Here is a 12,941-nt window from a genome sequence, read left to right on the forward strand (position 1 = left end):
GAGCCGATCATAACTACAAACAAGTACCTAGGTGAGAATGTATATGTCATTACTTGGCACGAAGGCGATGTACAATATTCACATCTTGAGGAAATACCTCAAACATATTGTTCAAATACTACAAGCATATACACATACGGAATAACTAGAAAGTGTTTTTTCAAGTAATGCTTCAAAGAAATTGTACAAACTTAGAAGAAATAGACTGTCCAAGGTACACTTCATTAAGTCTTCACGTTCATAGGTGTGCTCATAAACATCGTTTCGGACAATATAGGTGCAGTGTTCATGAAGCATTACTGTATAGTGATTATGTGAAAGTGTAAGACTATATGTTACATGTGAATAATAGTGATAATTACATACGCACTACGATTAAAGTAATAATCTTCATCATGTATAGTGACGAATTGTTGAAAGTGTTACTAGCTGATAAAGTGGCAGAGGCAAGTGTTACTAGGATATACCCCATTAACAGACTTCCTGTAACGATAGAAGCTCCTGCTGCCCTTGTGATTAATCTCGATACATCATTCAAGTAGATCACATTGGGTTGCAGTGTACACCAATGAGAAAAAACATTTATGTTACTTTGATAGTCTTGTTATGGACATTCGAAAGGAAATAAAAAACTTCTTATCAAAAAATAAAATATATTATACAAATAATCAGCAAGATTATTTTGTGTGGTTCTGATATTTGGTGTTATTCTTTTTGCATGATATTCAGTCAACTATTTCAAAAGTGTTTAAAAATGTTTAAAAAGAAAAATTTGAAAAAGAATGATGATAATGTTTATAAACATGTAAACATTTTTTTCTGAAAAAAGAAAATAATTTTTTAAATGTTTAATTTTTTATTATATATTTACATTTTTATTTTTTATCTTATATACATTTTTTAATTTTTCAATACATTTTTAAAAGCCTACATCCCTGCATTTTATATACAACTCCTATGAAAAAAATTACAATCTTGATAATGGATTAGTTAATGCTGTTGATCTTTCATATTTCCACCAATAATTCAACTGTTGTGCATTACGATATGCACATCCTGATTTCTTTACCATATTTGAGAAAAGAACAGAACAATATTTGTAAAAAGAACAATATTCATTAAATGTGTTTCCACACAATTCATTTAATGAAGGACAATGTTTTGTTTCTAAATCAATGACAATATCTAATGCAAATATTCTCTTAATCTGAAGAGATTTTTCTAAAAATTTACAATAAAATGTACAATTCTTTGCACATAATTGATATACAAAGTTCCATTTGCATGATACAGTTTATCCAGTTTTGCTACTCCATTTCAAACGGTGTGAATTTAATGTGAACAAAAAAATTGTTTTTGAGAACTAGTGATAATAAATTATATTGTATTGGTGATTTTATCGAGAAATGGATATTTATTTTATCATCGCATGCAGTTAAACAAAACTCACGAATGATAAATTCGTTATCAGACATTTTGAAAGCTTGAATATCGATAATATACTGTTTTACGCATGGTGATATTTTATTTGTGTGCTGAATGAGAAACATTGTAATCTGTCCAACAAATTCTGTATTTTTTAAAAAATCATAAGTTTTACGCATAAAACATATAAACGAGATTTCAGTATGTTCTTGTTCAAACACTTCAAAGGGTTCACTAAGAGTTTTATCAAGAGATAAGTACTTCGCTCCAAATGTTCCAGTATTGTGAAGATGAGTACACTCTTGAAGAAAATTTAACTTACATTCCATGCATTCAATAGGATTATTATTACGTATGTATGTTTTTGTAGTTTTTAATACACAGCTCATATTATTGTTTTCACCACTACATAACACACATGAAACACAAAGAATTTCGGCATATGTTTCATAGAATTTTTATCTTATTAATATTCCAATAATATGCTTGTTGCATGCAGATAAAACACATCTTCCTTAACACTAGAACTTGCTATAATTCTCCAGGCACGGGTTTTCAATGACTTTGGGGCCACATTGATACAATCATGAGCAAAATCTGATAAGATCCTTGTCTACATTCGTTGCATATTAATGTATCGTTAAAATACCATTTTCAATAGCCTTCTTTATACATTCACGAGCCACTTTTTGACAATTACAACAACAATCTAAACCCCAAAATATAATAGAACTGAAGGTGGCGATGGGGTTTCTGGAGCTGTTAGCAATGGGTTCTATTGCATCAATATCATATATATCAAATTCTTTATCTGACGACCATTTGTATATTCCTGTTTCAACATCAGATAATGCTTCAGTGTTAAGATCGCAATTTTCCTCTTTCTCAAAGGACTACATGGTGTCTATTTTCATACACGCATGGTAATTACCCGTACTATGCAGAGACGTTTAGACGTTATGATTAGTGTCATACTAAAAGTCTGACTACTGCAGGGAACATGTTAGTCGAACTCTTTAGTATGCCACTAATTACGCTTCAAAACGACTCTGCATAAGGCCCTACGTGTTTACCATTCCTGGCGTCAAACTTCTTTTCTATTGCCAACTAGCATAGGGGCAAGTTTCAACATGTTCACCTAGCGTGACCCGAATCTTCTTTGTATTCTCCGCCGACATTGTCTCATGTCCACCCACCGCGGCACCAAACTTGTTTTTATTACTCATCTGCATTCTGTGATGTCCATCCGGAGCGGCGTCGGTCTTCTTTTCTATTTGTGTTCATGTTTGTAACACGTACCTGTAAGGTCATTACCCGACAGCACCAGCTTTCACTCCCACCCAACCGGTTTCCTAAAAACCCGCGAAAAGTTCAATTAGTCTCTTGAGTTCAGCCGAGAAAGACGTACAAAGACTATGCTTTGTATATGTACCAGCATATCCTATCATGTAAAAGTATACGTACTCCGTAAAAACGAGGTCTTCTCCGCATACGAGTACGAGTACGACCGTACTAATGAAAAATCCCGCATGAATAAAGTTTATTCACCCATTTCTTAGTACTTCGCAACAAAGATTCTCCTGAATTTGAATAACAAATGATCGCTAAAATAATTTGATCACATCATGGCTGTTGTACTTTATGTAAATGAGCTTCGTATCGAAGCGAAAGAACAAATAATTAACAAACGATCCCTAAAATAATTTGATCACAGGATAGGTGTTCTATTGAGCTTCATATCGAAGCGATCCATGAGAAATATTACGAAATATTAAAAAGATGCGATGCAATTAAAAATAATTAATTTGATTACAATCGGACATTGTTGAAAGAGTAATTACGAAAAAATAAAAAAATCACCTGATACAGGTCATTGAACCTTTTCTAGGAACCATCCTAACGCTATAACTACCAAGAACCAATCCGACCACCTAACGATGTGGCAATAAATTCTTATCCCTCCTAGGGGCCTGTCCAGGGATAACTGGCTTGTATATACGAAAGTATATACGGCAATAAATTATCCATTATCTATTCGCATTGTTGACGACTTTCACATCTGAACCTATTAACGGCCCTTTGGAAAGCTCACCACCGTTGGAAGGGGGCCCATTTTGAGACAAAATTTTCTTACTCCATATACGATACGAATATGAAATAATTAATAAAGCATCAAACAGATTCACTATATTACGTAAACAAAACAGCACACAAAAGGTAAATGAAACAAAAATGAGTCGTGGATCCATTTCAATTTTTAAAAATTGTACTGTTAGGGGCCCTAGAAATAATATTTATTCGTATGGTTTTGAGATTTGCCGATATTGTCCCCTTAATTAATTTGACATGTATGGAACGGACCCAGGGGCATAACTAACGATCCTGTAGACCCCGCCGTGCGGTTGGCCCACAGGCTCCGGGGGCCCATGAAGAAAAAGAGAAACGTGGAAAGAGGGGGCCCAAGAATTAGAAAAACAACTTTTTCTGGGTGGTTGTAATACGCGTATTAATGCTGCCCCCTCCAGAAAAAATCTACGCTACGGCGGTAATTAGTGAATTGTATTAGCTGAACACAACTTATTTAATCTATTTCAAAGTGTAACCAGTATTTAAAATTAGAGCAGACTCCAGAGTATCCGGTTCGCGACTTTCTGGTATAGTTCCGGGCTACCTTTTCATATCTTTATTGTATAACATGTTTCAGTCAATTTCCTTAAGAATTAGTCCTACGATTTACGTTAATGTTTTGTTTATATTTCCTGAATTTAAGTTAGGCATTACAGAATTTATGTTAAAATGTGAACATATTACATATACTGTATGCATTCTTTAACTTACTTTTTCTCTAATAAATTGTTGAAACGAGCAGTGCTTTACAAAAGCATTTATAAACTACCAGCACCATAAGAAGTGAGAAAATACGTACTATATCATAACGGTAAGTTTTGATATACAAACTTTGTCTATTGGTATTGGTGGGGCAAAGAAATGAGTTCATAGAACTCCGGCCTATCCGGCTTTTTAGTTATTCGGCCTGTATTTCAGCCACATTAGTCCGGTATACTCGAAATCTACTCTATTAACGGAAATCGTTCGTTTGAACGCGGTTTTCCCAGATCCAGGACGTACTTCTGGAGGAAGGGCTGTGTCTTCTATTACTGTTACTTAGAGCTACTTTTAATAGCTCTAGGGCCATATGCAGAGTCGTTTTGAAGACTGATTAACGTCATACTACGTGGTTGACAAAGGTTGGTTATCCAAATTGTATTCAGAGTCTCTGATTAGGACGTACTATTTGACGAAGTTAATCACATGTGACTAATTAATCTAGAGCAGATGCTAATCTTTTACCCACGGTTTAGCGTGCGACACTACATTTCGTATTTCATATATTTTCATTTTTACAGACTACGCACGCGCTCCTCTACTTTTCCGTAGTTGCCACATTTATTTCTCACCCGATGCATTGGGTTTATATAAGTTAATCATACCCAAATCATAAATTTAGTTGTGCCAAAGTAGACTCTGAATACCATAACGTGCACCTTCCTTAGTAAGAGTTAGTATACTTACTAGCTAGTCTGAGACTAAACGTCGATTAACGAATTCTCTCTGAATACCGCCCCTAAACTCTGGTATTTGTTTTTATTTATATATAAAATAAAAAAAAATTCTCGTGCGGGGAGCGATCCGTCCCTGGATCCGCCCCTGCCCAGAAGCAGTGTTTGTTACTAATCGTTTTTTTTTTGTTTTTTTTTTTTTTACCAATCTACTTATTTAGTGTAATATTGATACAATCCGCCTTATGCAGAGTCGTTCCGACGTAAGATTAGCGTCATACTAAACAACTGACAACTGTAGGAGACTTATATTAGTTGAACTCTTTAGTGTAGCACTAATCACGTTTGTAAACGACTCTGCATAAGGCTCAATATAGATAGATAGATCTACATATGTGAGGTGTGTTAATATTTAGTGATTTTTAGTGTTATCTTTTCTGATCTAAGTACGAAATGTTAACTGTTCGTTGGCAACCGTGCATGCGTTCCTATTTCCGGTCGGTACGTGTTAAAGTCGTCCATTTTTCAAGACAACGCGTGAAAATACAGTGAGATAAAATGAGGTATGTTATGAAAGTTGTTCTGTCTCTGAGATTATTTCAGTTGGTTAGCCCTAAGAAAACAACTACATTGTTGATGTAGGAATTGTTTGTCAGTTATTGTTCTAATGCGTTGAAATCTGTGGAACATCGCGTCCATGTGCCTCGCACGCCGTTGGCAGGAACGTACTAAGGGTAACCTTTTGTGTAATTGATGAAAGTGATCTTTTGCAATTGGGATATTCATAAATTACGTATGATTGTAATACAATATTGGTGTTAAGGAAGCATTCTGTTTATCTAAAGTATGTCAACATATTTTGGATACACATTAGTTTGTTTTCGTACTTACATGAAAATTTGTCATATTGGCCCATATAGATAGTGTGTTTTTGATTAACTCGAGTCCTGATGTTCTGTTATATACAAATTACCAAAGCAATAATATGAGATCCAGATTAAAAAATGTCTGTCAATATATCGGAAAGGTAATTTGAAGTGCTAATCTACAAAGAACAGTATCTAACGTGCAGGTCAAATTTAGGAACACCCATTCGAAATACTTCAAATATTACAATTTATTTTTTTGGAGTATGTTTAGTACAAGAATCCAGAAGCAAGTAAAAAACACGAAATTTAGAGAAGAAATGAATGATGCAAGTGCTTAGACGCAACATAACATAACCAAATCTAACCTAAGCTTTCCTGAACTAACGTAATATTAGTAGAAATAAGCGAAATTGTATATTTTTTTGGAAAATTATGCTGGACCCATACACTAATATAACATAAACTAAGCTAACCTAACCTAAACTAACCTATCCACCCTAAACTAATCTAATGTGAACAGAAATTACCAAAATTGTAACATTTTTTTGAGAAAACAGCTGGACCCCTCCTGCTAAACATAGACCATTTTTTTAATTCATTACTCGAGCATACGTTTCTACCAAATGTTCACACATTTATTGCATTTTCCGATTCTTTTGAGAGAACATTAACTAAATGAGAAGCTAGTGCATAACCCACTAACAAAGTTGTGTAGGTGGCCACTGAAAAGCAGGAATGTTATTTAACAGTCAGGGCCGGAGTGCAGCAGGGGCACGAGGGGTGCGTCCGTAGGGAGCAGGCGCGTCAGCGACGGGTGGCATACGCATAAAGGAGGATAGTGATAAGATATATAACATCGGCGGGTTAAGTTCCAAAGTTAGGCGTCCGTTTCCAGCAAAATCATTAAAATTTACAGGAAAGATATGAGTAATTTGATCGTTTGTGTGCTTGATAATATATATGTCTCTCGAAAGCTCTGTTTTTGTTATATATAAGATGTTGTAAAAATTGGACTATACGGCGAGCAGGTACTTGGCACAAGGTAACAAAAGAGTTGCATTGTGGGAAATAAATGAGCATTTATGTTATCAACATGGCGAATGTACAAGGGCAGTAAAGTAACAGTTTTAACATTTGTGAAGCAATACGTTGGTAACGACCAAAATCTGTTAAAAGTTTGTCAAGAGCACGGATTAATGAACCTTGTAACAAATTGCAGAAAGTGTGCAAAGGAGATAACAGCGAAAAAAACGGCGAAAGCGGACGCCCAACTTCGGAATAAATGCCATATCGACAGTAGGTTTTACATTCAAAAACACTTAAATAATCCTAATAATTTTTACCCTCGATGTGGCTTTACTGCTTTCCCTTGTACAAATGGTCCGCTGCGAGGAGATATTTATCTGTTCTGAATTTTTACTTTTCCACAATTCGCACTTGATTTTACGGCCTATGTTTAGCAGAAGGGGTCCAGGGGTATTTTCTGTTCACATTCGGTTAGTTTAGGGTTGGTTAGGTTAGGTTAGTTTGTTATAGTGTAGGGGTCCCACATAAGTTTCCAAAAAGATACAGAATTTCGGTTATTTCTACTAATATTAGGTTTGTTTATGTTTTAGGTTACGTTATGTTACGTCTAAGTACTTGCATCATTCGTTTCTCCTGTAAATTTTGTGTTTTTTAGGTGCTTCTGGACCCCTTGTACTAAACATACTCCGATTTTACTTTTCAACATACCATGACGCTGCACGAACTTCATAATATGACGGGTTTTCACGCAATTCTTTGTAATAAAACTGTATGTTTGGGAATTAAGTCCATCGCAAACGTCCATTGCTACCACTAACAGAACATTCCCGCCGTTTATCATCACCTTATTCGAATTCTTGTATTCCTCCGCCTTCGGCTTAAGTAAATAGTTACACAGAGTACGTTTACTACCATTCAAAATGTACTTCAATATAATATCCAATGGCACAAGTTATTCACATTATTCTTGTACGAAAAGTGTTTCACATCGCATTTTGTTTTCGGTAAAACCGTCTCCTCGAACACTTGAATTGTTATTGTCCTCCGAAAGGTTTACACTAAGCGGCATGACAATGCCCCATTTATGACAATGAATTTCAGGGGGTCACAAAGGGCTATTTCTTTAAATTACTAAGCTTATAATACTAGTGTCATTTATTTCATAAACATATATTTTGCAAAAATATATTATAAAGGGATGGTAAATCTGAAGTATCAGCTGTACGGGTTTACTTTTGGCGCACCACTAGAAAGAATTGTTGAAAAATTATGATTCTTTTCCTGATGTTCTTATTGGCGGTAACTTTACTTTGGTCAAGGCAGTGGTATTCTGTCAGTACAGTGTGTTGCCGAACGAGCGTGAGCGAGTGAAGGCGGGTTAGAGCCCCGTAGGGCATGTTGTTTTCTCTCTCTCCTCCTTGGGAGCTGTAACTATAATTGAGGGAACAGATACAGATGAATTGGTTATTGTTACTGCCTTGCTTGAAGTAAAGGCTTGCCCTTATTGGCTTCTAGGAGATTTCCACTAGGCGTCATGAAAATATCTCACTTGGCATAGATTAAAAAAAGGTGTTGGGGGGGAGGGAGGCGCGCCAGAAAATTGTTGAAGAATTAAAATTCTTTTACGATTTGCGTATAGGAATTCCGATGCTTCCGAATGTGTAGCACATAAAACTACAGTTCAAACACACCATCACGTGCTAGGTGGCCAAGCGCGAACCAAGTCAGGGCGTAGGTAGTGGGCCTGCGTATTGACGCGGGATAGGTCTGTAGGAAGCAGGCGCGACAACGATGGTGGGTATGCGGATAAACGAGGGTAGTGGGAAGCAGTGATTTTGGTAATAATAAAGTTTCAGTGGGACTTGGCATGGTTTTATACTTAAAAAATACATGTTCTCTACACTGTGTAGAAGTATGCCGCCGGTGGAAAATAGCATCTAGTAGTCCTTTCATATACACTCACTCATATTATCCGTCGTGATGCACTTGTAATGATTTTACACTAATAACTCTACACTTGCAAATCTAAAAATACAGCTATATAGCATTATATTTGTGTCGCCTGCAGAAATTTGTTCCTCATAAACGTCTTTTTATGGGAAGTATTGAATTTTGCCTGTAAATCTTCCAAAACGTGGTGCGCCAAAACTACATCTGCACAAGTTTGCTTCTTCCCACTACCCTCGTTTATGCAAAACCCACCGTCGCTGACGCGCCTCCCTAATACGCGGGCCCGCGAGCTTTTCCCTACCCTCACTCGGTTAGATAGCGTTGATGCTTTGTGGCCACCTAACACAGATTGGTTGGTATTTTTTGAAGTGTAGTTCTATATGCTTCGCATATGGAAGCCGTATTTCTATGCAAGTCGTAAAACAATTGTAATTTTTCAACAGTTACTTCTGGCGGTCCCCGTGAATTTTATCTATGCCAAGTGAGATATTTTCATGTCGCCCAGTGGAAATCCAATCTAGTAGGAAGAAAATTAATGAAAGAACTATAATTTTTAACAATTTTTTCTAGTGGTGCGCCAAATGTAAACGTGTACGGTGAGTTTTGGTAATAACTAGTTTCAGTAGCACTTGTCATAGTTTCATACTAGTAACGCTGCATTTATAAAGTACAGGTTCTGTACACTGTGCAGAAGTATGACGCCAGTGAAAAGTAGCATCTAATAGTCATCTTGGGAAGGTTCTAGAACACAAGTCCCTCCCGCCACAAAGGTCAGTAGCTAGATTGGTTCCTTTAGCGAGCGTTACCTAGTGAAGGCGGGTTAGAAACCCGCAGGGCAAGATGTTTTTACGTATATTACAGCTCAATCATCTTTCATATGCACTCACTTATTTTGTAATGATTTTTATATAGTAAGTCAACACTTGTCTTTTGTTCGTGATAATACTCTTAAAAGTATTTACACTCTCAGTTATCTCCAGTAAGCTGTCGTTAATTTTTCATTCATATCTGACAGTAGGAATTTCTACTTTTAACTAAAAAGATGTTACATATCGTTTATGCAGTGTAACCGAAAAAGTTCTTGCCGTTCTGAAGCAGTGATAAAAAGAACAAAACAGTACCTGTAGGTTTCAGACTAAACTCCATCATCCAACACCTTTCGCCAACGTTTCTACAGCTGCACAGTATCGTGGATTCAAAGTTAATAAGCGCGTTTGGCAGGAATCTCTTATTTGCGAAGAATGTTCAAAGGAGCTAAATTTTGAGGGAATGAAATCGATGGTAATCTGTTAGCACAGAGTTCGGTAAATATAGTGCATGGCACAATCTCTCCCACTCTGGTCCCCTTTGCCACAGGTGGCGTAGCATTGTCGTGCAGGACTAGCACACACTTGCGATTGACCACCTTTTCTGCAGTAGTACACGGTGCACCCTTTGCAGCTGCTGAGAGTAGAGACCAAATGTAATGGTCTAACCAGGTGTAAAGAGCTCATAATGCAGCATTTGCTGATAGTTCCGTCATACAGAAAAGCTCTGCGGAATTAAGAACTTTAAAAAACTTCAGCTTCCGAAACAGGTTTCCGACCACAAACTTCTTGTCTAACAAACCATGACTTTATCCATTCAGCCACGGAGAATTCGACGCAGGCATTCATACTTTTCCTTAACGACGTTACGAAACTAACACAATGGAATATTCCAAAAAGTTGACTCGATGTGTGCACCGTTCACCTCTTGTAGATTAGTTGCAGGATGCATAATTGATTTATTCGTGTTTAGGAACACTTTTTAAGGTACGTTAACCAGTAGGTAGGTCCAAGTCTCATATAGTCTCGCTGCCGAAAGAGACTCTAAACTAAAATCAACAACAACAACTTCAACTTTTTAAGGCAGGAAAGGGTTGTTACTACTGTGTTAATTGAGTTAGATTTGATAGAATCGTTTGATAAAGTAGTACCAAATACTCAGATATAACCACCTTTTGCGAACCTCTAATAAAAAGTGAAACAGATCTTAAACATGTTAGACTTTTGAAAATAGTTTTAAAAAGAAGCAGTGGATATGCGCATGAGTCTCTCTTTAATGAGAACCTATAACTTACAAAAAAAAAAAAAAAAAAAAAAAAAAAAAAAAAAAAAAAAAAGCCGTTTACGTCTTTGTTAGATGAATAGTTACTGTAAGGGACTCGTGCGTGGATGGTCTTAGGTTCGAATCCCGATCTTTTAAGCTATACTCAGTGTGCATTCCAGAAGTTCAGTGTTGAAATTGTAGTCGCAGCTAGTTTAAGCCGAAATTATTTGCAAATATGAGATTTATTATTACATTGCTTTTCTTTAACTTTCGGAGTTTCAACTTTGATACTAAATCTTATAACCTTAATTTAACTCACTTCCTTATATTATACGATGAAGTTTTGCACAACGACGACAGTCGGGTGGTAGTATAATATCCAGTGCTACTATAATATATTTATATAGGCCTATCTTTGAAATTTTTGACTCAGAAATAAAAATACAATGGCCGTGTGACGCAACATGCAACAATTTAGTATACGTATAAATTACCATCTGACACTGAAACATTCCTAGCCTAGAGGCAGGGTTGGCAAAAATCATGGTTTTTATTGAAAAAACCAGAAAACGCGGTTTTTTGGGTTTAAACTTGGTCTTTTGGTTTAAACTAGGTTTTTACCCTTTTAAGTTTTTTCGGTCGTTTTTGACCGATATTGTAGTGTTTTAAAGATTCGATTAAAAGAGAACTAAGAATGCTATTAAGTTCCTTTTTTTTTTCAAGAGAGGGGGCATTCAAGAAAGCCTTGGAAGGGTCTATACGCTTCCGAGCGTCAGAACATAGGGGGGGTATGACGTCATCATTTTACAAATTCCCTTTTTTTTACTGAGGTCTAACTTCAACATTTTTTGGTTAGATTCTCTTTAATCCTAGAATCCTAACATTTTCCCTAAACAATCAGCGGACCAATTAGTTTTTATGAGAATTTTTTTCGGATCTCTCCGTCAACATAGAAGGGGGATTCAGAGGGACAAAAGGGTAAAAATAGGGATATTTTTGACCAAAAATCCCACTTTCGTGATTCTTGCTCCGCTCTGCTACATGATAGGGACATTTCAGTAGTACTTTCTGAAAGTCTACTCGATTCTGAAGAGAACGACATTTGAATCACCATCCTATGATAATTAGGAACGTGTTAGGAAATTTTTGAAGTTTGTATAGTATCCTTGGGAAATTTCGGAAATATTCGCAGAAGAGGAAAATATTTTTCCCGCCCTTAGTATTGAAGCTAGGAGATTGGTATTTGGCACAAGTAATTAGTACCATAAGTAATATTTTTGAAAGTGATTTCCAGATCTCTATGTTAACCCTGGGCCGCGCTAGAGAGCCCCAAAACGGAGAAAAGGGAATTTTCTGCAAAAATCCCTATTTTCTTCACTTGTAACCTCCTTAGGAACGTCCTAGGGACATGCGGGTGATACCATCTATATGCCTACTCTATTCTAAAGAGAACGACGTATGTATCATCATCCTACGATAATTAGGGACGTGTCAGGAGATTTTTGAAGTTTGTATAGTATCTTTGGGAAATTTCGGAAATATTCGCAGAAGCGGGAAATTTATTTCCCGTCCCGTCCTTAGTATTGAAGATAGGAAATTGGTTTTTGGCACAAGTAATTAGTACACTACGTAGTATTTTTGAAAGTGATTTCCAGATCTGTATGTTTACCCAAGGAAGCACCAGAGGGTCCCAAAACGGGGAAAAAAGGGATTTTTCAGCAAAAATTTTTCTCTCCTTAGGGACGTCCGAGGGACATGAGGTTAATACAATCTGGAACCCTGCTCTATTCTGAAGAGAATGGTGTTTCAATCGTGATCCTACGATAATTAGGGACTTGTCAAGAAATTTTTGAAATTTATGTAGGGTATTCTGGGACATTCTTGGAATATTCCCAGAAGAGGAAAATATTTTTCCCGTCCTTAGTGTTGAAGATACGAGATTGGTATTTGACACAAGCAATTAGTGCACTACGTAGTATTTTTGAAAGTGATTTCTGGGTCTCTATGTTTACCCGGCGCCGCGTCATAGGGCTCCAAACCG

At 36.5% G+C, this 12,941-nt stretch overlaps 1 protein-coding gene across 1 annotated transcript in view; it reads left to right on the forward strand.

Moving 5' to 3' along the window:
- Window positions 1-5,395: 5,395 nt before the first annotated feature.
- The window catches only part of RpL19 (ribosomal protein L19), a 59,188-nt gene continuing 51,642 nt past the window's right edge, over window positions 5,396-12,941 (forward strand). Inside the window, exon 1 of the mRNA XM_081755469.1 lies at window positions 5,396-5,548. Within this exon, the coding sequence (XP_081611595.1) occupies window positions 5,544-5,548 (5 nt within the window). The 5' untranslated portion in view covers window positions 5,396-5,543. The remainder of the gene's footprint in view (window positions 5,549-12,941) is intronic.

The sequence above is a fragment of the Thermobia domestica genome, chromosome 4 (assembly GCF_964235325.1).
Source record: "Thermobia domestica chromosome 4, izTheDome1.hap1.1, whole genome shotgun sequence".
NCBI lineage: Eukaryota > Metazoa > Arthropoda > Insecta > Zygentoma > Lepismatidae > Thermobia > Thermobia domestica.